Source organism: Myotis lucifugus, unplaced genomic scaffold (assembly GCF_000147115.1).
Source record: "Myotis lucifugus unplaced genomic scaffold, Myoluc2.0 scaffold_100, whole genome shotgun sequence".
Lineage (NCBI taxonomy): Eukaryota > Metazoa > Chordata > Mammalia > Chiroptera > Vespertilionidae > Myotis > Myotis lucifugus.
This window is the reverse complement of record NW_005871148.1, coordinates 917,884-945,553: the sequence shown is the minus strand read 5'-3', so window position 1 is coordinate 945,553 and position 27,670 is coordinate 917,884. Positions and strand designations below refer to the sequence as shown.

Here is a 27,670-nt window from a genome sequence, read left to right as displayed (position 1 = left end):
CCTGCTACACTGAGTAATTTTCAAGTTTTTATGACCAGAAAATGTATTCTCAGCTTCACAAAGGCTTGCAGTGCTACCCCGATACTGTTTTGCTGCAATGTCCGCAGTAGCGCCATTGCCACCACGTGGTGCTTGTGAGTAGTTCCATGACTGATCAAGAAGGGCTTGCCTAAGTCAATCTGGAATGAAATCAGATATCCGTAAGCTTCAGAAGCTGTACTAGACGTTATGTCATGACCATCAACACCTAACCTCTATGTGGCCATTAAACAGGTTAGAAAATCAGAAAAAACAGTAATGGAAGACTTGGTTAACTTTCCTTTAGGTTTTCCCAAAGGAATTACTTTATAACTTGGACAATTCCCCTAGAGGCAATTGGCCAGATACATTTTTAAAAAATATATTTTTATTTATTTCAGAGAGGAATGGAGAGGGAGAGAGAGATAGAAACATCAATGATGAGAGAGAACCATTGATCTGATGCCTCTTGCTCACCCCCTACTGGGGATCGAGCCCACAACCTGGACATGTGCCCTTGACCAGAATTGAACCTGGGACCTTTTAGTCTGCAGGCCGACGCTCTATCCATTGAGCCAAACCGGCAAGGGCTGGCCAGATACATTTGAGAGACCAAAACCAAATTGGTTACTAAGTTTTCTTGATTCTAATTCTTAAGTGTTTCTTAAATTAGCCCTAATCTTCTATTTCCCAATGTGCTACTCTGATCTCTACTTTTACTTTTTTTTTGAGTATTCATAAGATTGTATTTGAGCCAAACTGACAACAGTTGCTGAGAAGCAAGATCTCAAATGCTTCCCGATCTCTACTTTTAATACAGACAGCTACATTACTGTGGAAGTTCCTTAAATGCATGTTTATCATGCCTCTTTCTTCCATAATGGCTGTGGTGGTATACCACTGCTCAGATAAGGTAACGCTTTCTGAAAGCTAAATAATTATTACTCATTATAGCCCTCAGGATAAAGTCTAAATTCCTAAGAAGAGCATTCAGAAGGCCTTTTATACTCTCTTATCTCTTAATTCTCCCCAAACCACCCATATGCCCCGTTTTCTAGTTGCATAGCATAAATTTGTGCTTCCTGGGCATTTTATGCCTTTGTGCCTTTGCCTGGGTTGCTGCCTCCCTTCTTTTTCCATCTGGAAAAATTCTTCTCATCTTTCAAGACCCAGTTTAAATGTTTCCTTTGAAAGTCCCCACCAACAGGTGACCCCTCACTACTTCATTTATACTACTAATGCATTAGTACACCAAAGTGGAATACATAACCCTCCTTTGATACAATAGTGCTTTCATGTTTTTGCTATAGGAAAAATGGGTTTTGATCATTTAGCTTATTCATTAAATTCAGTATTTAGTGTTCTGCAGTGAGCTCGGTGGTATGTATGTATGTATAAAATAAAAGGTAGCATGAGTTCCTGCATGAGTTCTAGCCAGGTGATTACAATCTAATTTGAGGAGGCATGTACCACATACAACTGTTATACCACTGATTCTAAGGGATGATAAAAGCCAATGCAAGAATGCAGGATGCATACTACTGAATGCACAAGACACCACACATACTTCCACACGTGCTTTTTACCTGAGTTGTTAAAATATCGCTCTGGGAGGACAGCCCCGAATAGTCTTCAGAGAGGTTTGTTTCACTCTCATATTCAAATGCTGCTTCATCTAAATGATAATAAAAATAGAGATTCAGATGTAAAAACAGCAAATACTGCAATTTGCTATATGTTTCTTCCCATTGGCAGGACAAGTATCACTTTCATGTCACACAAAATGATTACACTCCTTGTTTTGAGACACCTGATTCTTCTAGAAATAACAATGAAAATCAGAAGCAAGTCCACCAACAACTAGGGTATTAAATCTCATTCAAATAGATATGTTCCAGCTAGGTGAAGGACTTTTAAGGAAAAGTACCTTAGGAGGAACATGCTTAAAGTTTAAGAAGCGGCTACTTTAATTGTACTTGGAAACTCATCGTGTGCTCCCCCAAAGGCAGAAACATTTAGCTCATTCCCATAAAATACCTAAGTCTGAATCCGCACTCTGCTCTTCTTGATTTTCCTCTTCCAGGCCAGTTTCCCTTTCGTCATCGTCATCGTCATCGTCTGAAATCAATTCCTTGTCACTCAGAACTTCCTGGTTTTCAGGCTGATACCTCATTTGCTGGGAAGGAGGATCAAAGATCAAGACAGGACCCTGGGTGTTTGTATTGGCGGTCAAGTCCTCTGATGCACTGCACTGTGAGGAAAATAAGCTTCTAGAACATCTTGCTTCCTCACTAAGGTGATGTTCCTGGGATGCCTTTGTCAACATTACTTGGTTACTGCAGTTACTTAAGCTACTCTTTAATCCCAGGTTCTCCTCTGTTTTATTAGACAGACTCTTTGTGGCAACACTGGTAGATGGAGAAGGTATTTTGATTACTTTACCAAATAATAAATGTTGGAAGCAAGGAAGCTCTTCATCCTCACTAGACATGTCCTCTTCTGAGGACTCTAATTTCCTGGCCCTTCTTTGGCGACTCCGAGTCAAATGTGTATGGGCTAAGGGGCTAGGGCTCCTTCTGAATTCTTCTTTCTGAACATCTTTGCTAAAAACAGCAGATCTTTCCTTAATGCCACTTTCATCAAAGCCGCTATTCTCCTTTATTTCATCATCAGTTAACAAGTCATCCGGTGTCTCAGAACCAACCTGAGAAACAGGACTACTTCCCATAGGTTGTTCTAGGTTATCTGAAATTTGACGTGGAGGGAGGTCTGCATTAACAGCCTGAACTACTCCTTCGTTGTCTCCTGGCCTTTTTACTTCAGGATGTTTACAATTACTTACAGGAAGGCTTGGCTTATAGACTTCGGGTTGCATGAGACCTAATCTGAGCATAGCAGTTAATTTTGATCCTTTGTTTATATCTAGTTCTGCATGAATGTTTTCACCACTGGAACCTACTTCATTGATACTAGAGCCTCCTTCATTAGTACTGCTTGAGCTGCTTTCTTTAAAAGCGCTTTCTCTAATGTTACTTAGGCTAATTGGGCTCACTGTACTTGGAATGTTCTCATTTCCCATTGCTCTTCCAGGTGACACTGAATGTTCCTCAAACTTTTCCTCTGACAGGTTTTTCTTACTTACTGTTTTAACAAATGACCTGATGGGAGAAATGGACGGTATATGATATGGATTTTGTGAAATTCCATATTTATCGGTAATAGTGAGTTCAGTTTCGTTGCCTCTGAACTGAGAGGACGGACCATGCCTAGAGGTTCCTTTTATGCTGTATTTGGCATACTCTCCTGGCTTTTTGTCTTTCTCACAAACCACAGGAAAGCCTACAGCTGTGTGAACTGCCTGTACATGCTTGATTTTAGATTCTTTCTTTCCCTGATTTTCTTCTTTTTGTCCAGATTCAAGAGTGACTTTTGGACTTTGTTTCCTTAAAGACTGGGAGTGAGCATAGACTGTTGCACATTCCTTTTCTGGATTTGAAAACAGAGCAAATGACTGGCGCTTTGACACCTTGAATGTATTCTGTAAATCCTGTGTATCAAGTTCACTCTCTTCCACTTCCATGCTTGTCTCCTGAGTGTGGCTAACTTCACATCTCAATAGATCCTTAAAGCCCTCTCTGTCATTTCTAGTATCTTTAGAACAACCACCAATAAGTTCTTTAGGATTTTTAACTGCTGCACACAGATCCCCACATTGATTTGGAGCTGTTTTTGCCTTCCTTGGGGTGTCAGGTTCCAGTAATGAGACACTATCCTGTGTGCCATAATCAGTTTCAGGTACCAATACAATATTAGTACTCTCTTTAGGTCTATCAGTTTGCACACTTCTTCCTCCACTTAATGTCAGATCTTTGAGGTCTTTGGTACTATTAGACATTTGAATTGTTCCTAGGTTCTCTTCTGTTTCTTCTCTTTGTAGGTTAGGATCGACAAACTCTTGAAGCTTATTAGAACTTAAACCATTAGTAACAACACCAGGTATGTTTGTTAAGTTTAGTTCTAGAAAAGCATCACTGGCAAGTTTTTTATTTATTTGTTCATCTGACTTATTACTCTTTTTGGCTCCAGTTGCAGGTTCTTTACCTTCCATGAGTTGAAGCTTCTTGCTGTGTCTGACTGGTATTTGGTCAGAATTTTTTTCCTTCACCTCTTCACTGCTAGAACAACTATCAATTTGTAGTTCAGTATGGTTAGATGGGCTTGGATTTTTATTGACTACTAGTTCAAGTGCATGAATAGGCCTGGTAGAGGACTTCCTCTTCAGCCTATTCTTCTTAGGTGCTTTTGAACTGTGGACATTTAATTCTAGTTCCAAATTGCTTATGCTGCTGCTTATAGGTTCAGCTTTACTTGTGAACGCAGATTCTTTTTCCAGTGATTCTGTTAGGTTAGCATTTTTCTCTTTCTGAACACAATCACCTTTTGTTTCATTCTCATGATCATTATTAGTAATATTCATCTCATGACCATTCTGTTCTATTCGGTCAGTTCCCTTAATTATCTCTACGGGAGTCTTTTGAACAACTGCCAAATCTACTTTCTTAATAAAATCCTCAGGATGAAGGCCCGATGTACTTCTCCTTTTACGCTTTAGTTTACTTGTGAGGGGACACGCTTGTGTTATCTGAGGTTCTATAGCAGATGCTCCTACAATTAGATTTTCAGTTATGTGGCTCAAGTTAGGGAGGCTTGCCTTCCTCCGATAGGTTCGCCCAAATATTTTATCTTCAATATTACTTTCTACTGGTTTGGAGTGAACTCTTTCACTTTCACATGTTAAAACACCATGAGGATCATGGGCCAGTAAGGTTATTTTCCCTGGAGAACCAGAATACCCATCTACTTCATTTGCAACTTCCACTGCACCAGCTACTTCAGCATTTGACTCAGACTTGCCATTATGTGAGCCATCAGAAGTTAGTATTTCATCACGTCTGGAAAACCACTCATTAACTTTCTGTATGCTACTGCTCCGTGTTATCCAAGGCACATCTTGGGAATCTCTAGGATGGTCAGAGCGTGGAAGTTCTTTTTCCCCATTCAGAGGATCAGCATCCAGAATTACCCTGTTCTCTGTGCTGGGAGTCTGCCTATCATTACATGTTTCTTTACTTTCAGCCCATCTGCTCTGCTGGCTCCTTGCTAAGCCAGGCTGCTTGCTTTCATTACAGAATTCAGCCTTTTCTACATTCATTCTGTCTTTGGTGAGTAGTAAACTGCTGTTCTCATGCTGTAATGAGCTGGCATGAGTATCTGTGCCACATGGCTCCACATGCAAGTTTGAAACAGAAATACCCTGATACTTTTCTGTATGCTTCTCAGCTGCATGCTTCTCAGTGGTGGGCAAATCTTTATTACTGGATTGATGATGTTCAATATTTGTTATGTCCCCAGAAAACTCACAAGCAGCTGAAAATATACAAAAACAATAGATAATTTAAAAATGAAATTATCATGAAAAAATACGTGCTTAAACAACTTCAAACACCTGGCTATTTTTAGAGAAACTATCCTTTTAAACAACCAAGTATACTAAAGTTGTAGCTCACACTCTTTCATGTAATTCCTTTTATTCTCATTAGTTCCACTTAAAATAAAATTTTAATTTCAGAATTTTCCCTACTCATAAGCCACACCTCCTATTTCCCTAACCTGTAACAGTGAATTAAAAGCAGACTTTGGGCATCAGACATACTGTGCTCTGTTCTACCTTCAGACTCATTATTCCCTATATTTAAATACTAGTATACAAAAGATGAAATATAAACACATACATTTAAAGTAAAAGGCAACAACCAGTTATGAGGGATGCTATTAAAATCACATCAGTCTAGTCAACTGAAATGGATCAGGCTGTACCATAACATCCGAGAAAAAATGATATTCTAACTGTGCCAAGAGATGTTGTGAATTATAAATGTCCCAAATGATCTTCAGAATAATGTAATTATAGTACTGTATCTACCCATTCTCTCTTCAGTGCTTGTTATGTTGGGAAGGCTTGCCATTACCCTTTTTTGCAGGATTTAATCTGGCTTCAGCCCTGGCTCCTTGAGGAGTGATTTGTAACAGTTCATGATCTCTCACACTATAGGGAAAAGACAAAAGCCTTAATGAGAAACACTGGTTACATACATGCTCAAAGAGTTGTCAAATGAACAAGATCAAGTATTTTAGCTCCTTTAGGTAGGGTGGCCAAATCTGTTCTCTACTTTAATAACTTCTAGTCAAAATGAAAGGATCAAAGACTGACACAGTCACAAAAAACCAGAGCAGGAGGACATGCAAATGAGAACCAAAATTTAAATGATAGTCCATTTAAATACAAACAATAACCAAAAGACAGTAAAAAAGACAGTAAAGCAAAAAACAAAACAAAAAACAAAAACCCCACAAAACTTAAAAGGATATCTTAATGAGACTGCAGGAACAAAGATATTTAAACAAAACGAGCAACTGGGATGAAGAGATATCCCAATAGTTTGCAAAGAATGCAGCATTCTGCTGCTCAGCCTTCTGTGCTTCTTTTCAAGCTTAAAACCACTTCCTCTCAATTGGGAGGTTAGGAAAAAGTCACTTGCAAACAAAATCTGATTGGCAATGACACCATGTAGTTCAGACAAAACAGAAGCAATAATTCCTATGGAAAGCAATTTGCCATGTAACACAATTGGGGGCTGCTTGTAGATTATCATATAATTTACATAAAGTTTGAGGGATAGATGGAATTAAGAAACAGAGAAAGGAAAGAAAAATGGAATCCTCTAATATTTTCATCAGCCATAATTACCAGTGTCAACACTACTGCACATGAGAAACTAAGCTACAATAGATATTATTCTGTGCAGAGTTGTTATTTTAAATTCTTTTGGACTCTACTAAAAAATCAAACAAACAAGGGTCCTGGCTGGGTAGCTCAGTTGGTTAGAGTATTGTCCTGATATGCTAAGGTTGCAGGTTTGATCTTTGGTCCGGGCATATACAAGAAGCAACCAATGAAGGCATAAATAAGTGGAACGACAAATCAATGTTTCTCTCTCTCTCCTTCCCTAAAATCAACTAATAACATAACATAAAATAAAAAGTACTATTAGCCTAACTGGTGTGGCTCAATGGCTGAGCATTGACCTATGAACCAGGATGTCACAGTTTGATTCCTGGTCAGGGCACAAGCCCAGGTTGTGGGTTCAATCCCCAGTAGGGGCATCCAGGAGACAGCTGATCAATGATTCTCTCTCATTGATGTTTCTATCTCTTCCTCTCCCTTCTTCTCTGAAATAAAGAAAATCATATTATATTAAAAAAAAAAAAGATATATGGTCTATTCCAATGCCATAACTCGAACCTAAAAAAAATACCAATCCTTAATATTAACTAAACACAAAAATGCCAGCTTAATAGACAAAGGCTCCCTTTGACTCACCTGTAATATCTTCCTTTATTAGCCGAATCTTCAGAAGAATCAGATCCTAAAAATAGTTCCCCAAATACCCCCAAATAACAAATCAATAAAAGAATTTTTATTGAAAGGGTTAAACTAAAAAAATGTACTTTTTGCAAAACAGGTACTCATTCAAGAAATATTTACTAAGCACCCACTATATGGTAGGTACAATGATACATATGCCAGGAAATACAGAGAAGTAGTGGTAAGCAGAGGCTCTGAAGCCCGAATTCCTAGGTTTGAATCATGGCTCTGCCACTGAGTAGCTTCACTACCTTGGCCAAATTTCTTAACCTCTCTGTGCCTTAATTTCCTCATCTGTAAAATAAATATAATAATAGTAACAACTACAGGGGTTTGTCAGGCCTCTTACATGAGTTTTATAAGTGAAGTACAACAGTGCCTGGACTATACTAAGTGCTCCTAAATATTTGCTATTACAATTATTTTGATTATTTTTGTGATACGACACAGTTGTGTAACAAAAATAATCAAAATAAAAAGTCACAAGTCTAGGAATTTATGATTTTAAAAAAGAAAAAGACATATAAGTAATTTCAAGAGAATCTGGTACATGCTATACTCTTTCCAATTATAAATATATTCTAAACAACAAGACAATTAGAGAAAACTGACTGAACTGAGCTCAGCTCTTCTTAAAAGTCCTTCTAGTCTAGTACAATTTATCTTGGATTCTTCCAAATGCTGTAGCCAGCCCATCATGTTCTTTCTTATTCCTACTTCCCATTTTTCCAAAGTATAGTAAGTCCTCACTTAACATCAAATGGTTCTGTGACTTCAAGCAAAACGACATATAACAAAACCAATTTTACCATAGACTAATGAATATGAATGAGAGTTACGTTCCTTTAGCATCTCATCCAAGTTATAAAGAAATGACGTTGAGCCTGGCCAGTGTGGCTCACTGGTTGATCGTCAATCTATGAACCAGGCAGTCATGGTTAGATTCCGGACCAGGGCACATGCCCAGGTTGCAGGCTCAATCCCCCAGTAGGGGGCATGCAAGGGGCAGCCAATCAATGATTTTCTCTCATCATTGATGTTTCTATTTCTCTCCCTCTCCTTTCTTTTCTGAAATCAATAAAAATATATATTTTTTAAAAAGACTAGCAACTACTGTTCTAAACTTAAAAAATCTGAGACTCTTACCCAATTCAATGTAGACAGACTTTTTCTGAGATTGTACCTGCTGCTTTGTCCTCCGTGATCTCACAATTCCAAGGTTAGAGAGTTGGGCACTAAGGCTGGTTTCCTGTTAAGCAGTAAAAAATGATGAACTAATTACTGGCCAATTCTTTGCTTTTTTTCCTTGAAGAGAAATTTGAGGCCATGTTTCTATCTCTCTTTCCCTCTCCCTTCCTCTCTGAAATCAATAAAAATGTATTTAAAAAGAGAAAATTGTTTTAAAAATGTATGAGTTATGTTCTAGTAGTTTGAATATTTTTCCTCTGTTGTTTTAAATTTTTCTAAACAGAATATGTATTATCTGAGTAAATTTTTTGAAGTATAAGAAAGCATATTTTGCCCTAGCCGGTTTGGCTCAGTGGATAGAGCGTTTTGCCTGTGGACTGAAGGGTCCTGGGTTCAATTCTGGTCAAGGGCACATGCCTGGGTTGTGGGCTCGATCCCAGTAGGGGTGTGCAGGAGGCAGCCGATCAATGATTCTCTCTCATCATTGATGTTTCTCTCTCTCTTCCTCTCTGAAATCAATAAAAATATATTTTAAAAAAAGAAAAGTATATTTTGAAGCTAATACTTTATATAATAGTACAGTATAATATAGAAAGGAAATAAGGTTCATTTGGTATACATTTCTAATAACATCTGCACTGATAACAGGGTTGGCAACTAAGATAAAATAAAAATTTTAATTATTTATTTTCTTTATTGATTAAGGTATTACATATGTGTCCTTATCCTCCCTCATTGCCCCCCCAAAATAACATTTTTAAAAAGATAAATAAAAATAATAACCCTGCAATCAATCCTTAGATCATTCAGTATAAGAAAGACTATTTAAAAACCCAACATTATTCCAATGAAGTTTTCCTTCTTTTTGAATCCTTCAACATCTACTGAAAAATGAATGTTGGTAGCATAAGAACTATTGTTTTGAGATCTTCATTATTCATCCACATATGTGTAACAACAGAGTAAATCATCACCATTTTTTTTTACAATTACACCTTTTAAGTTGAAGCAATTTTCTTTCTTTTTTTAAATTTATCTTTATTGTTGAATGAAGCAATTTTCAAATGTTAAACCAGATTTTCTTTTCAGGCGATTTTTCAGAGGAAATAAGATAAATACACTTCCTCATGCCTGGAGAATTGCCATAAGATGGTTATTATAAAAACTAGCAAGCTTAAAACCATCAGTGACCTTGTGGCTATTTTAGACAAGCATGGGGGTGGATAAAGCACTAACGCAGGGGAAGGGTCTGTAAGGTCTCTCCTGACCACACTAGGTGCACAGACCGGGGGGCGTGCAAGAGGCAGCTGGTCGATGTTTCTCTCTCATCGATGTTTCTAGCTCTCTATCTCTCTCTCCCTTCCTCTCTGTAAAAAAGAATTGCCATAAGATGGTTATTATAAAAACTAGCAAGCTTAAAACCATCAGTGACCTTGTGGCTATTTTAGACAAGCATGGGGGTGGATAAAGCACTAACGCAGGGGAAGGGTCTGTAAGGTCTCTCCTGACCACACTAGGTGCACAGACCTTCTCTCAACAATTCTAACTCTTGTTCATTAGAACATTTGTCCAATCACTTAATTTACCATCTTACCTTGTTTACCGACTTTTTATATAAATCCATGAGCATCTAGCACATTCACAATACTCAGTAAAAAGATTTTACCAGAACAAATGAAAATGGCTTTACCAAGGTAGGATTTTCAGGTTCACTCTGTCGAAATCTTAGGGTACGGTTTCGGAAGCCCAAACTTTGGATCATAGAAACTTCCTCATTTAGATGCTCAGGAGAATTATTTTCCTTTTTTGAAAAGCTATAACTGTTTGTAACTGTGAATTACAAGGGAAAACATTATTTTTATAATTGCAATCAAAGAACCAAGAGAAATCCTGTGTATGCTCTTGGTTATATAGTAAGACAATGCAGCAAAGGCTACCTATAATTTTTTAAAATAAAACTTTGGAAATTCTACTCCTGTGAAACAAACACACAGACTGTCAAAGTTATTTCTACTGCCCCCCACCCAATACTAACAAATTTGCCTATTAATCATAGCTCACTGAATCTAAGATACCAATGATGTAAGAAGCACCACTGTTTTCTATACCACTAAGAAAGAAAACATATGCCGAAACCGGTTTGGCTCAGTGGATAGAGCGTTGGCCTGCGGACTGAAGGTCCCAGGTTCGATTCCGGTCAAGGGCATGTACCTTGGTTGCAGGCACATCCTCAGTGGGGGGTGTGCAGGAGGCAGCTGATCGATGTTTCTCTCTCATTGATGTTTCTAACTCTCTATCTCTCTCCCTTCCTCTCTGTAAAAAATCAATAAAATATATTTTTTTAAAAAAAGAAAGAAAACATACAATTAAACAATGACACACCACTGATGATAACTTGTTCCCAATTTATGTGAAAAAAACATGCATCTTAGGATGGATAAAATAAGGTATGAGACCAGTGGGAATGATTTAACAAATAGATTACAGATAAAGGGCTAAAATTAAACTAGACCAAAAGGTCTTATCACCTATTTACAGAAAATTGTGTAAACCTCCTTCAGAGTTTTTTATTTTTTTGTTAATCTTCACCCAAGGGTATTTTTCAATTGATTTTTAGAGTGGAAGGGAGGGGGAGAGACAGAGAGAGAGAAACATGATGTGAGAGAGACACATAGATTGGTTGCCTCCTCCCCAACCCCCAACCAGGGCTGGGGATGGAGTAGAGCCTGCAATGGAGGTACATGCCCTTGACCATAATTGGCTGGGCCCCTCTTGAGTTTTAATAACAGCCACTAGAGCACTGGCCCCTGGGGCTATACAACACTTACATGGCAATCCTGTATCAAGTTCAAAAGCATGAATGATTTTCAATAGCTCTTCAACAAGTTGACTAAATCTTGTACTTTCTTGTAGGCTTCTGAAATTAAATCATTTGAGAGACATACTTAGCAAGTACTTATCAACTTTTTAAGGACTTTTAAAATAAGGAAAGACATGTACACTAATAAAAAAAGATGCAGCAACAGCTGAAAAACTGTATTCAAAGAACAGAGCTATTAGTGACATCACATAAGCAAAACATCATTGACATCAGTACTGATTATTTTTGTAATATTTTCCTTTTTTGCCATTCAAATCTACCAAAAGCCTGTAACTATCTAAAATAAAACTATGAATCCATAGTAAATATAAATCCACTGCATAGAGAACTTACTATTCTTGACATCTGAGCCCCATCCACTCAACATCCCACTTCTAGCTATCAGGGATTTCTGTCAAATGATGTTTACATTATTTGAAAAGCACTAACAGATGACAATGTCCAAAGAAAGATTCTGATTTAGGAAAGTTTTCATTTATTCTTTTAAATATCTGAGTGACTACTATATGCCAAACACTGGAAAAGCTGTGTTGACTGAGACAGACAAAGCTGGTGCCCTAACAGAACTTAAATCCTGACCAGAGGGATACACAATACAGAAATACACTAGGGGTCCAGTGCATAAATCGTGCACCTTGAAAGGAACTGTGGGCCATGAGGCTGCAGTGGGCACAGGGGCAGGTCTTGGCCCATCCTCTGCGCTCCCACCCAGCCCCTCCTGCCACAGCCCCCAGTCCCCTGTATGCTGGCAGCCCTGCTCCCATGCGCTGACGGTGCCAGCCCCACTTGCACCTGCTGACGCAGAGCGATTGGGGCCCCAATCACCCCTCAGGAACAGGGGGAGATGGAGAAGCCTTGAGGGATGATCAGGGCTAGTAGCCACTGCTTGTACCCGCTAATGGTGCTGAGCGATTGGGCCCGCGTCAGGCGCTGGCAGCGGATACAAGCATCGCCAGCGCTGGCAGCAGGTGCGAGCGCTGGGCGGGACTGTGGTGCGTGCGCTCTAGCAAAGAATTTTCAATAACCACCAGAGGCTCACCCCTATGAGTGACCAGCATCCCGCCTTGGTCTGGCGCCCCTGCTCACCCGCTCCACCATCCCAACGCAGCCAACGCCCGGCCATGTTCCCCATAGTGGTCAGCGCATGTCATAGTGACCAGTTGTTCGGTTGTTCCACCATTTGGTCTATTTGCATATTAGTCTTTTATTATATAGGATTATATAGGATTGTGTATGTGTGTGTAAATAATTAAGTAGAAATTAAGTGTACAAGAAGAAAAATAAAAGGATCAGGAGAAAATGGGGGTAGGTGGTACACTCCTACTTTAGATAAGACTGCAAGTTCTTACACCATTCAGAAGCATTAGAAAAATGCATGTTGCTAATTGCTAACACCTGAATAAGGTACCATAAAACTTTCAGGAAAATAATTTATTTTGTCAGCTAAACACCCTTTTATAAATTTTTCTACTGAGGAATGGTTTGATAGGAACAGCTATAATAGTAAGGAATTTCTACTTTTTCCAGCCTCCCATCACTACCCAATTATATACCTTTTGGTTATATCATTCTTACACAAAGGACACTGTGACGGCCCTTTCTTCTGGTTGAGAAGTTTCAGCATACAAAATCTACAAATTATAAAGAACAAGAATAATTAAAATTACTTTTTTAGAGAGAGAATATTCAAAGGACAAATAGCCATGAAAAAAATAATTTCACAACATTAAGAACACTTTTAAAGTTAATGGCAGGTGAATTACAACCAATGACTTTAGTTGTTTTTCGATGTTACCTAAGCAGAAAACTAAACTATCAAGCAATGATCTATGAAAACTAAACTTATATGCATATGGCCTACTGTTATGATCTAATAAAACTTATTAAAGAGTTAATATGACATATTTAATTATGGTTATTTCATTCTGCATAATCAGACAAATGGTAAATAGTTCAAGTAAAATTATTATAATTAGTTGAAAAGTCTCAGCACCTCACTACAAAGCTACAGTAATCAAGACAGTGTGGTACTGGCATAAGGACAGACATATACATGGATGGAACAGAATTGAGAGTACAGGAAAAAACCTATTCATATATGGTCAACTGATTTTAAACAATGGCACCAAGACAATTAAATGGAAAAAGAATAGTCTTATCAACAAACAGTGCCGGGACAACTAAATATCCACATGCAAAATTGGAAGCTAGACTCCTACCTCATACAACACACACACACAAAATAACTCAAACTAAATCTTTGTAACCTTGGGTTAAATAAACAAACAAACACACCAAAAGCATAAGCAACCAAAGGAAAAACTAGATACACTGGACTACATCAAACTTAAGAACTTTTGTGCTACAATACCATGAAGAAAGTGAAAGGACAATTCACAGAATGGGAGAAAATATTTGCAACTCATATATATCCATTAAGTGACCTGTATCCAGAATATACAAAAAACTCTTACAATTCCATCAATGAACTATGTGGTTTTGAATTGAACATAGACCATTACTGCTACTACTTGAGCTAAACTTCTGCATGGTTCATATTTTTAAAGTGTGTAGTTAATATTATGCATGTTATTGTCCTTTCTTCCATTCTTACCTGTATGTGCCCATTTGCAAAACAAAAATGCTAATAATCAGCAGTTCTATAAAAGATGTTAACTCTGTTTAGTCATTGACTGATCTTGCTCTAACCTTAAAATTTTGTGATTATTGACCTGTTGCATTTATTCTAAAACACCCCAAAATTATTTAGCTGTTTTAAATATCAACATTACCCTGGTGTATTCACTGCTGTATGCATTACTCTTCTTTGTTGTTTTATGCCTTCATATTAGCAAAATATGAAATTCTGTGAAAAACAAAAAAAATCCCTTTGATCTTTAACACTCCTCCCCTTCTGAGTAGGAAACAAATTGTTTGTTCTTGAGAACTTTCCCATCAAGAATTTAGTGGAAGCAGGTATACTTATATTATTTTGATGTTTTTGTTAATGTTTCCAAACAATGTACTTTGAAATCAGAATCCTTTCTTAATTGTTTTCATATAATTTTCCTGAGGCTCTTCATCACACATTAGTGATCAGAAATGAGATGTAACCCCCCAATCCCTGCCCGCAAGACCTGAGTAGGATCTTACGGTAAATTGAAGGGAGTTTTACTCTAACTCATGGATTGTGCAAGAATGAACTGCCATTGGGTTTGACTGTAGATGGGTTGTGGCGTGGTGTATTGAAGGCTATTGAATGCAACTTCCAATGCTTAATAAAAATCTTTATTCTTTTAGAATTAAAAAAAAACCCTCTTATAACTCAATAATAAACAGAAATAACACAATTAAAAAATAGGCAAAGGATCTGAATAGACATTTTCTCCACAGGAGGTATTCAAACAGTCAACAAGCACATGAAAAGATGCTCAATAGTCATTATGAAAATGCAAATTAAAGCTACAATGAGATACCACTTTACACCCTCTAGAATGGCTTGTGCAAATAAAAAAGACAGGTAAGAAGTATTAGAGAAGATGTGAAGAAACCGAAATCCTCATTCATTGCTGGTGGAAAGATAAACCGATGCAACCACTTTGGAATACGGTTTGGCAGCTCCTCAAAATGTTAAACATAGAGTTACCATATGAGTCTGCAATTCTACTCTTAGATTTCTTCCCTGGAGAAATGAAAACATTAGTCTATGTTAAACTTGTACACATATGTACATAGCAGCATTGCTCATAATAGCCAAAAAGCAGAAACAATCACCGATACAGATGCCTTACCTGGCAATAACTCCATAGTTTATGGAAAAGTGCTATCAAAAGGCTACCTGTATTGTATGTAAATACCCTTTGAAGAGCCACAGAATAGAGGACACTCCTTGAGATGTAAATCCTACTTGTAATCTACCATAATAGTTCTAGGAGGCATCAATGCTTTACACTGGGAAATGGTACAATTAAACAATTCTGAGTGGGAGTAGGGAGGGAATTCCCTGAACAGAGAGAATACTGCAGAACACAATAGCTAACTAAGCTCGAGTGTTGTAGCCTGTACAATAATTACATAAATAACACAGGGGGACTAGGTAAATGTAGAAAAACCAAAATATGGTTTCCAGTCTTTCTTTATGCTAGAAAAAGAACACATGCATAAAGGTCGTTAACTCAAAAGAGAAAATGAACTTGTACATCACTTAAAAAGACTGAACAAAGGAAAACATTGATGGTTCAACAGAACATAGGCATATCTTTCAGGGCTCAGGATTTATTAGATTCTGTTTTAGAGTCCTGGGGAATCTATGTGATGCACCAATTAAATGAAGACATAAATGTTCTACATAAGGAGCTTGGTAAAAAGATCTGAGACAAGTTTTGGGCTTCTTGGATTTTTAAATGCTTAAGGAAAGGCAATACTTTTTTAAGCAAATGCAGTAGTACTCATTTTTTAGCACATCTATATCCTGAGGAGTTTGACAATGTTATGGAAACTCACCTAACTTGTCTAAGTCTATCCTGGCAGGAGTCAATAAATTAACAGTTCCAAGTCTAAGCAAAATGAAAGTAGGCTGACTTTTGGCTCCCTTTGATTATACTGGGTGCCCTGGATTCCTGTCAACAGAACTAAGATTATGGACCAGTATTGTCCAGAGAGCCCCACAGCTTAGCATCCACCTATGGTGGTCCCATCAAACCTTGTCAGTTTCTATAATAAGGCTCTGTTTTCTTGATCAAACCTCTAGTGTGTACTTTAGTTTCAACAATTAAGACTCTATCCTAAGCTCTTCATCTGGGTGAGTATGCCTAGGCTCCTTGCCTGGTATTGCAACCCCATGGGTCAAGGCTCTTGTCTTGTAGGGACAAGTCTCACCCCTAACCCTTAGCCTCCTATGGCTGTATCCATATTTTTCTTCCCTTATAACCACCACTTTGAACTTCTGCTTATTTCTGCTGCTAGACTCCTGAGAAACTATGTTTGATCTACTAGTATATGCTAGAATAGCCACCTCTTGACTACTTCTGGACCACTGACATATCAAGCCATTGCTAGACTCCAAAGTTCCCTAATATTATGATGTAATATATCTAGCCATCAAACCTCCCTAATATGAACTCACCACTTATCTGCATTTCCTCAGTTAGCTGACTCCAAGATTTGCCTTACTTGGTCTATCTGATCCTTAGACTTCAGCCATCCCTGGTCTGGTCCCTCTTACTATCCTGCAAATGAGTGTATAGGAAGGTCATCATTCCAGAACACTGCTTCCCAGACTTTAATGTGTATAAGAATCTTGTTAAAATGCAGATCCTGATTGAGCACGTTTGGAGTAGGGCTGAGATTCTAGAAAGTTCCCATGTGATATGGGTACTGCAAGTTCATGAGTCCCACTTTGAGTAGTAAGTTCCTAGAGCTTTGTTGTCCAATACAGCAGCCACTGGACACATGGCTACTGAGCAGCTATAATGCAGCTAGTCTGAACTAAGATGTACTGGAAAAACACAGGCTCTTGAAAACTTAATACCAAAAAAGAATGTCAAATAAATACCTCATTAATATATTTCATATTGAAATGGTAAAATTTTGGTCACAATTGGGTTAAAAATATAGTAATATATAACTACTAGAGGCCCGGTGCACGAATTCATGCAAGGGTGGGGTCCTTGGGGGGGCCTGCGGAGGTTGGGCCCCAGCTCATGCCCCCAGCCTCACAGCTTCAGCTCGTGAGCCCCGCAGCCACACCTGGCACCCTGCCTTGGCCGGCGCCACCCCCACACCTGCTCCACCATCCCGCCTGCAGGGCGATCAGCCAGGGCCTGCCCAGCTCCCTCAATGCCTGGGAGCCAGGCGGCAGCCCCACCCCCCATTGCCACCACTGGTTGCTGTCTGCAGGGTGATAGGTGGGGCGATTGGGCCCCTGCTTGCACCCGCCTTGACCTGGCACCGCCCACTCACCTGCTCCACCATCCCACTGCAGTCATCAGGGCCCATGGGGCGGCAGCGCCTCCACTGCCACCCACTGCCAGCACCACAATGCCAATGCCTGCCATGTTCCGCGTCGCCCCCTAGTGGTCAGCGCACATCATAGCGAGGGGTCGAACGACCACCCATGGGGACAATTTGCATATTAAGCTTTTATTATATAGGATAATTTGAAAACTTTTTAGTAATATGGCTACTAGAATATTTAAATTACACTTATTGTTCATATTATATATTTTTGGAGAATATGGTTCTAGATTTTCTAAAAAATATCACACAATTCATTTGTTGTTTGGAAATTGCAAGGCAATGCATGGATGACCCAAGTAATTTTTTTCTAGACTGGTACTATGATCTCTTGAAAGATTTCAGAACTATAGGCTTACCTCAGTCAATAAAGCTATTTTTATCATTAGCAATTATAGTTTACCCTGAGAAAATACAATTAATGCTTGGGGTATTTTCCCCAGTTTTCTGACATAGAGATCAAGACATTATTCAGATTATAAAGGTATTACAGAAGAGGTTTCATGAAAAAGTTGATCTGTCACATGGGTATTATACTATACTTTTAATTCTAATATAGTACTTAAAAATATGGCTACTTCTTCTGCTTATCATATTCTCCATATAAGGAGCTGCAAGCTTTTCTCACTCTCCCCCAGTTGCCAACTTTAACCCTTTCAATCTCAACAGATGTCTTCACCTCCAACTTCATTGAGCTCAAACTACCTCAGTGGCTCAGTGGTTGAGCCTCATCCTGTGAACCGGGGGTAGGGTGAGTCACGGTTTGATTCCTAGTCGGGACATGTGCTCCAGGTCGTGGACTTGATCCCATGTAGGGGGCGGTCAATTGGTGGTTCTCTCTCATCATTGATGTTTCTATCTCTGTCTCCCTCTCCCTTCCTCTCTGAAATCAATAAAAATATATATATTTTTAAAACTACCTCAACTCCTCCTGCTCTACCTCAAAAGTCTTTCTGTAGAATTATTCTACTTTTCCTTCATTACTACTTATGAATAATAACTATTTTTTTCTCTTGCAGTCATTTTCTATTTCCAATCCCGTCTACCTCCTCTTGTAAATGTCATCTCCCCTTTAAGGGGCTCCTTCCTCTTCTCACACAACCCTTAAACAAATATGGAAAGTTAAGTTTCTTTTTTTATGGACATATTCTACTTTCTTCTCTTCAGACCTTTGCTTATATTATTTCCTCTGTCTGTAATTTCCTTCTTCCACAAGCTCTCAAAGTAATAAATGTTGATACTACCTGTAATCTTTTATTTTTATTTTTTTAAAAATATATTTTATTGATTTTTTTTCTTTTTTTACAGAGAGGAAGGGAGAGAGATAGAGAGTTAGAAACATCGATCAGCCGCCTCCTGCACATCTCCCACTGGGGATGTGCCCGAAACCCAGGTACATGCCCTTGACTGGAATCGAACCTGGGACCTTTCAGTCCGCAGGCCGACGCTCTATCCACTGAGCCAAACCGGTTTCGGCCTACCTGTAATCTTTTAAATACTGGGACTTTTACATTTTGTTTTACAAAAGTATCAATCTATGAAGAAACTGGTCCTATATTATAGTTTGAGACGCTTCCCTCTAGAGGCCACAGAACTAAAAATTCCTGAAGCAGAGAGAGACAGCTGTGCTGCCCTGGCACCTGAACAAGGAAAAGGGCCTGAGGAATCAGAAGGAAACCATTGGGAAGAGATCTAGATCAGTGTGGTGACGTGAGAAAGGGGTGAGAGACAGTGGAAATGGGCTCTAGACCCTTGTTAGGACAGATGAATGGGAAGAATACAAAATACAGAAGAAGGAAGGAGCCAGCCAGCTGGCAGACTAGTGTTCAGAGGATATCCCTCCAAAGTGAACAGGTTTCCCTCAGCTCCAGCCAGCCCTCATTATCCTTAATGCCAGATGCTTTTCACATTTTTTAGGTTATGGAAGCATACTAAGAATTTGATAAAAATTATTGACTGCCTTCCCCCAAAATTGCAAATGCCCAGTTTTTAATACAGTTGAACTTAAAATTGAATATAATTCTAGGACATTCATGAAAACCAACAAATCCCATTTAAAAATATACTTTTATTTTTATTTTTTTAAAAATATATTTTATTGATTTTTTTTCTTTTTTTACAGAGAGGAAGGGAGAGAGATAGAGAGTTAGAAACATCGATCAGCCAGCTGGCAGACTATAACCTTTGTGCTAGTTAAACTCATTATAATGGACATGCTTTGTCAATTGAAAAAGAAAAAAATACTTAAAAACAAATTAGTTGGCATTCAGGAAAAGTCTCAATCATAGCTTACCATCAGGGAAAGGAAAAAAAACCCCTTGTTCCACCAAATTACCTATCAAACTTTTTCTGGAATTCTTTCACCAAGAAACATTTTCATGTGGGGGGGAAGGGGGAACATATGTAATACTTTCAACAATAAAGATTAAAAAGAAAAGAAGCATTTTCATTTCAAAGGGCAAGATTCTTAAAAATGTAAATAAAACTTGAATCATTGTATGCATGAATTTTAGCCAAATATTGCTTGCAATCTGCTTTCCCCATGGACACAAAAAACAAACAGCTGTTCAAAGTGAGTTGATTTCCCACTAGATAGATATGCCAATATTTTACCAGGAACTATGGCTAAAACCAACTTATGGTGACTTTCTGTGTATTCTCTGAGACAGAATGAAATCGAGTTGGATTTTTCTTTCTTACTTAATTAAAGATAAAGCTTCTTTAAAGTTGGGTGTTTCCTCTGTTACGAAGATAAGCACAAAAGGTAATAATGAAGCCACATAAAACATTCAAACTTACTTGCAAAATATGTGGTCACATTTTGTAGAAACAGGCTCTTTGATCAACTCCAGACTAGAAGGGTAGGGAAAAAAGAAAAAGAAAATAAATGCAGCTCAATAATTTATTTAAAAATAAATATTTATCCTTAGAAGTTCAACTTTAAGTGGTTATAACTAAGCCAAGGTAAGGTTTTAAGTTCATTCAATAGATACTTATTAAATGTCTGCTGTGCCAGGAGCCAAAAATACAGCAGAGAATATGATCCTTATTCTCACTGAGCTTTCAGACATCAAAACAGAATACACAGTACTTTTTCAATATTCTACATGACCTATAGCACTTAAAAGATTAGTTGATATTACTTCATATCAATTAGGTTTCACTGGTACACTTTTAGAGCTATCAGTGGGTGCATATCCTATATCTCAACTAGACTTTAAGCTCCACAAAGACAAAAACTTCTTGTATTTCTTTCGGATTCCCTGACAGCACTTCTTTTTTGCATGTGATTACCTTTTTAATTTCTTCATATAGAAAATTTCAAGCATTTACTAGTGCACAAAATAATAAAATGACCTCCATGTACCACCAAGTTTCAACAATTATCAACTCACAGCCAATAGTATTTTTGTCCATGGCTGATACCCACCCAAAGCCCAGATTATTTGAAAATAAATCTCAGCCATCATATAATTTCATCTATAAATATTTTGGAACATATTTTCAAAAGAGAAAGACTTTTTTAGAATAACCATGAAACCATTACTACTCCTAAAAAAGAATTTCCTTAATATTACCTAATATATAATTAATGTTGTAATTTTCCTGTCTCATAAAAGTTTAATAATTAAATCTGTGTAAATCAGGATTCAAACAAGATCCACACATTGTCTCTGGTATGTCTCAAGTCTCTTTTATTCTATAGATTTTCCCTTCTTCTCTCCCCACCCCCATTACTCATTTAAAAAACTAGGTCATTTGATCTGTAGAATTTCCCACATTCTGGATTTTGCTGATTGTAATCCTATGTTGTGTAGTTTAATATGTTCCTCTAGTCTCTACAGGCTCGATCAAATTCAGGTTCCATTTTTTGGCAAAAACAATTTTTGGCAAGAACACTTTTAGGTACTGTGAGTACTATTTAGGTACTATTACATCACTTCAAAAGGTACATGATGTTGGCTTTGTGATTACTTTGTAAAAACAATGTAACAAGCTAACTAAAGAAAAGAAAATAAACTTAGACAAATATTAAAAACTAGAGGCCCAGTGCACAAATTCGTGCACAGGTGGGGTCCCTCAGCCTGGCCAGTGATCGAGGCAGATTGGGGCCATCTTGCCCAGTCCCAATGGGCACTGACAGGAGCCGGCCAGGGAGGGACCACAGGAGGTTGGCTGGTTGGCCAGGAAAGGACCACAGTAGGTTGGCTGGCCAGCCCCGATTGGGGCCAATTGGAGCTGGCCGGCCGGGGAAGGACTGCGGGAAGGCTCCAGGGCGTGTCTGGCCCTCTGGCCCAGTCCCGATCTGCCGGATCCCAGCAACAAGCTAACTTATTGGTCTGAGTGTCTTCCCCCTGGTGGTCAGTGCACATCATAGAACTGGTCGGACACTTAGCATATTACACTTTTATTATATAGGATTTGAGAAGAGCCCTGGCTGGTGTTCAGTGGTTAGAGTACCAACCCACAATTGATGTCTCTCTCTCACATTGATGTGTTTCTCTCCCTCTCCCTCCCTTCCACTCTATATAAAATCAATGGAGCCAGGGTGGTGTGGCTCAGTGGTTGAGCGTTGACCTATGAACCAGGAGGTCAGGGTTCAATTCCTGATCAGGGAACATGTCCAGGTTGTGGGCTTGATCCCCAGTTGGAGGTGTGCAGGAGGCAGCAGAATGATGATTCTCTCTTATCATTGATATTTCTACTCTCTCTCTCCCTTATCTCTGAAATCAATAAACATTAAAAATAGTCCTGGCCGGGTTAGCTCAGTGGACAGGGCATCAGCCTGCGGACTAAAGGATACCAGGTTCGATTCCTGGTCGAAGCACCAAAAATAAATAATAAAAATAAAAACACCAGAAGAAACTTACAGAAAAAAGGAATTTATAGGAAACAGGGATAATGCAGGGAGAAGGCAATCAGTAAACATGACCCTTTTGGGGGAAAAAAGGAAAACAGCATTCAAAGAACGGTCCTGGAAATTAAAAGTAAAAATGAAAAAATGAATAGAAGTTTTGATAAATGAAGCAGAAAGTGTCAAAATAGCCTGGTTGTCAAGAGTTTGGTAACATAACTCTTATAATCATGGGGTTTCTGATGCAGCACAGGGGAAGAAAAGAAAAATACCACATTAAGTCAGAAGGCTGAGATTCTACTACCAGATCTCTTTAGGCCAACCACCCTACCTGACTGAACCTCAGTTTCCTGTAAGGAAACTGTCACCCAATCTACCAGTCTCTTCAGGCTATTGTGAGAATAAAATTAAAAGCTACTTGGGAAAATGTTTCCAACCTGAGATGACTTGTGTAATGTTAGTAGTATTATTGGGACTGAATGTGATTTAAAACAACAACCTGAAGAAAAAAAAAGAACTCTGATTTGTTACCAAATCACTATTCCTCGGCTAAGCTAGATATCAAAAACATTCTCAGTAAAAGAAAGTGGATTTAGCTACACCAGATGGCTTTCCTTCTCACCACTGACTCAATTCTGAAATAATTATATTTCAGTATAGTAATTATAAGCCAAACTATACAAACATACTCTAAACAAACTTTGAACGGATGAAAACTCCAATATGGAAAAAGGTAGTAAATGTTGAAGGAAAAGCTTGAAGAGGGAATAGGAATGAAAAGACAAAAATTAACATGCCCTCTTCTGGGTCCTGATGATAGTAAATGTTTACTATCAAAGTATCTAGAGCCTGGCCGGGTAGCTCGGGGGGTTGAGTGTTATCTCATACACCAAAAAGGTTGTAGGTTAGATTCCTGGTCAGGGCACATACCTAAGTTGTGGGTTTGACCCCCAGGCAGGGCACATACAGAAGACAAAAGTGGGAACCATGCCAGGTCCCTGAATAGTCAAGGCCAATGGGAGCACAGAGGTCTTGTTATCAGTACACCAGAATGGCCAAAGGCTGCTCTGGGCATGAGCCTAAATGGGATGTTCAAGGATTCTGAGCCTGGGAATCCTAATCAGGCCAAAATACCATGAGTGGGTGTAAGGGCACACGGTACGCTGTGCCCTTCAGTAGCCGATATGATTGGTGTAACTATTGGCAAGAAGCCTTCTTTATCGAAATACTATAAAAGTAGGTTACTGACCAGTCTAGTCAGCTAAGGCGGGAGTGAGAAGAAGTCTGCTGGAGTATGGAGAGAGAGCAGCCAGGGTGAGGTGTGTGAAGAAGTCTGCTAGAGAGAGCCGCTGGGCAGGAGACAGGAGAAGCTGCTGAGTTGGAGAGCTCAGATACTGCTACGATGTGAGGCGGTGAGTCTAGGAGGCAGCATGTGGCTGCTCAGATAATAGCTGTGGGTACAGAACTGGTGCTTCTTTATGGGAAAGATTTGTGTTCACTAGCCGGTGTCCGGCTACATGCCTGTATGGACTTTGCTGTGAGAACTGTTCTTGTCTGATGGCCATATGGCCATGGGCTTCCGCAATAAAGACTCATTCTTATTTACCCACAACCTCTCATGGCTTCTCCGACTGAGACCTGGCGTCCTAGGAGGTCCAGCCCCAGGCAGAGGGGCTCGGACCCAACACCTGTTACTAGTGAGCAGAGGATAAAGGAGGAACTTGGACTAAGTTCCCAACAGTTAGCACAGTGGGAAGGGTTTGAAGAAGAACCAGCCCTGGCGTAGTCAAATGGAAGAATTTAGAAGAATACATGGACTCAAAGCCACTCAGAGCACCAGGGCTCCTGCTTTGTGCTCTGACAACAACCAATCGATGTTTCGATGTCTCTCTCTCTCTCTCTCTCTCTCTCTCTCTCTCTCTCTCCCTCCCCCTTCCTCCTAAAATTAATGAAAAAATATCCTCAGGTGAGAGTTTAAAAAAAAAGTGCTCAAATATTAAAGCACTTTTTAAACCAGCCAATACTTTAGGCCTAACTACATGCCTACATTTTGAGGTTCCAAAACAGATATGTGATTAGAAGAAGAAGCTAGATTAGGTTCCAAAAATAACAACCACCCACCAGGATACACATTTTAAAAACTCTTTTGAAAGTCAAGAATTTTGCCGAAACTGGTTTGGCTCAGTGGGTGGAGCGTCGGCCTGCGGACTGAGGGGTCCCGGGTTCAGTTCTGGTCGGGGGCATGTGCCTGGGTTGCGGGCACATCTCCAGTGGGAGATGTGCAGGAGGCAGCTGATCGATGTTTCTCTCCCATCGATGTTTCTGGCTATCTCTCTCCCTTCCTCTCTGTAAAAAATCAATAAAATATATTTAAAAAAAAAAAAGAAAGAAAGTCAAGAATTTTATATAGTCATATGTAAAAAGTTAGAAAGAACTACCAAGTATCAGAAATAAATGCCAAAAGTGACTTAGAGACCAAAAGAAGGAATTTTAGCTCTCGAGACCTAAAAAAAGCTAGAAACCTACTTTACAGCTACCATAAGTAACACTGCTTCCAGGCACAATCAGAAACTATTGAGACATAACAGCAAAGTGTTAGAAAAAAAGTGAAGTAGATATGCTTCCCATCCTAGAACTTTCCATTTAAATGAGTTAAACAATGACTAGGCTGCACAATTTTAGTTTAAAAACCTGTGTATTTCTAATAGAAAACAGATTTAAAAAATGTATCAGCTGTAAAATATACAGTATCTGACCAAAATGAAAATTTAGCATTAACTTTCTCATCTTACATCTTTAATTTTTATGTATCTGAGGTTTTTTAATTGCTGGTTTAATGTTCTGTGGAAATATAAAATAAATGGACCCAAATGCCACACTATTGAGGACTTTTTAATCATTCTTCGTAATTATGAGTTTTATGACTTTTCAAAAGCAATTTTCCCCCAATTGCCATTTCCTGCTTCTCTGGCTCTTATGTTACATAAATTAGGCTGTAAATCTCAGTTAGCTCTTGTTTTTGTTTGGCTGAAATGTTGAAGGGCAAGGGAGAGTAGGGTTACTTATAAATATTGTATTTCTCTGAAAACACAACTTGCATTTTCTTTAATCTTATTTGAGTCCAAATATGATAAATAACTTTCATGAAGCACAAGAGACATTTTACTTAAATTTACTCTCCTTTGTTCAAGGCAAGGAGCAATAGGTGCAGCTTTCCAATTTATTTATTTTTAAAACGTATCTGTGTTGATTTCAGAGAGGAAGGGAGAGGCAGAGAGATAGAAACATCAATGGTGAGAGAGAATCATTGTTCAGCTGCCTCCTGCACGCCCCACACTGGGGATCGAGCCCACAATGCAGGCATGTGCCCTGACTGGGAATCTAACCGTGACCTCCAGGTTCATAGGTCAATGCTCAACCACTGAGCCACAACAGCCAGGCTAACAGCCTAATCTTAACAGACATTATAATTTTTTCCTCCTTACTATGTAAGGTCAGTTCTATTCATTTGCATAGGATATAATCATATAAGGAAAAATCTCAAGTTAATAAATTCTGTTGACTTACCAGATTGGACACTCTAAGATTTTCTGCATAGCATTAAGGACATTTTGTACTTCTTCAACTCGATCCGCACATAAATCCATCTCTCCCTGTTACAATGAACTTTAACACATAAACAAATGTGGTTATTTGTCTATATGCGCATCTGTCTATATACTAGAGGCCCTGTGCACGAATTCATGCATGGAGGGACCCCTCGGCCTGGCTTGTGCCCTCTCGCAATCCGGGACCCCTCGAGGGATGTCAGAGAGCCAGTTTCCGCCTGATCCCCGCAGGCCAGGCTAGGGACCCCACCGGTGCACCACCGGGCCTCTGGTTTTTAAATAAGAGAAATTTAAGATGGGAGTGCTTTAGAATTATGCCAATCATTAAACTAATAACAAAAGCTTTATTTTTTAACATTCTAAGTTTTTAATTGTAATTCAGGTCATTTTAAATACTTTATTTTTTCACATATAGCCTCCAACCATTTCCTTCCACTTCCCTTTGGTCTCTTCCTTTCTCCAAGCAAGGGAAAGCCACAGTGGGGTGACTGGATGAGTGGCGGTAGCCTCACATTTCTCCAATCATCCTGGCTGCTTTCTTTTTCTTGCATAAAACCATAATCGACACAAACAAAACCAACACCAACCAAGGCTCCCCACCCCTGTCCTTCCCCAGTGTCTTCCACTGGCTTGCACCCATCTCAGGAGCCTCGGGCACCCCCAATGCCGGCAGCCTCTGGGATTAGTACTGCCCGTGCACTTTCTAGTCTCTTCTCGGAAACGTATCTGGATACAGTTCGTAAGGGCTCTCCCTCCCACAAAATCCTGTCTCCTCCTCTTCCCAGACACATTTCTGCCCCTATTCTTCATCAGGGTCCCCTTCTCACTTATACCAACTCCTCTTTCACATTATAGTGGCGCCCTCAAAACACATTCCAGCCGAAACCGGTTTGGCTCAGTGGACAGAGCGTCGGCCTGCGGACTGAAAGGTCTCAGGTTCCATTCCGGTCAAGGGCATGTACCTGGGTTGCGGGCACATCCCCAGTAGGAGATGTGCAGGAGGCAGCTGATCGATGTTTCTAACTCTCTATTCCTCTCCCTTCCTCTGTAAAAAAATCGATAAAATATATTTTAAAAAAAAAACACATTCCAGCTCCTATCATCTGGATTCCCCTTCGGACACACCCCTTCCTTATTCTCGGTGCCTCCCCCACCCCGCGACCCACGAAGTGCACCCCTCCCCGCGACTATGCCATACGCAACTTCTTAGGCGTCCCGGGTTCCACGCTCCCGCTAGCCCCTGCCAGATAACACCCGCCTTGCTGTCCTTCAGAAGTTCCCTCCCCCACTCTCTGCATGCCTGCTCCTAGCCGGTCCGCCCCCCAAAGTTCCCTCACCTCTACTCAGATCAAAGCGTCTCGGCTTTCCCGGCCCAGGAACCCAGTTGTCTGAAAAGCACCCCGCGACCGTCCTGGGTTGAGGGAGCTCAGGCAGCTTAAGCCGCGCAGTCGCATATTCAATTTATCCGTAATTCCCGCGCTTTTCCGTTGCCACGGAAACCGGCCGCTGCGGCTGAGCGGGAGCCTCTCAGAATACGAGATCGCAACACGTTTGCGGAAGGGCGGAGCTGAAAGAGCCGAGAGTCTTTAGGGGGGCTTCCAATTGGCCAGCCATTCGTT

At 39.5% G+C, this 27,670-nt stretch overlaps 1 protein-coding gene across 2 annotated transcripts in view; it reads right to left on the bottom strand.

Annotated features, from left to right (window-relative positions):
* Window positions 1-27,670, bottom strand: part of BRCA1 (BRCA1, DNA repair associated) — a 53,246-nt gene that overhangs the window by 24,753 nt on the left and 823 nt on the right. Inside the window, exons 1-11 of one of the 2 annotated variants that reach the window (XM_014458811.2) lie at window positions 27,389-27,571; window positions 26,011-26,109; window positions 20,388-20,441; window positions 13,127-13,204; window positions 11,521-11,609; window positions 10,383-10,522; window positions 8,651-8,753; window positions 7,460-7,505; window positions 6,048-6,124; window positions 2,056-5,445; window positions 1,605-1,693 (exon numbers count right to left, since the gene is read on the bottom strand). In XM_014458811.2, coding sequence (XP_014314297.1) covers window positions 1,605-1,693; window positions 2,056-5,445; window positions 6,048-6,124; window positions 7,460-7,505; window positions 8,651-8,753; window positions 10,383-10,522; window positions 11,521-11,609; window positions 13,127-13,204; window positions 20,388-20,441; window positions 26,011-26,090 — 4,146 coding nt within the window. In that variant the 5' untranslated portion in view covers window positions 26,091-26,109; window positions 27,389-27,571. Of the gene's footprint in view, window positions 1-1,604; window positions 1,694-2,055; window positions 5,446-6,047; window positions 6,125-7,459; window positions 7,506-8,650; window positions 8,754-10,382; window positions 10,523-11,520; window positions 11,610-13,126; window positions 13,205-20,387; window positions 20,442-26,010; window positions 26,110-27,388; window positions 27,572-27,670 lie in introns of those variants that run through there. The other variant, XM_014458810.2, reaches the window with a different exon arrangement.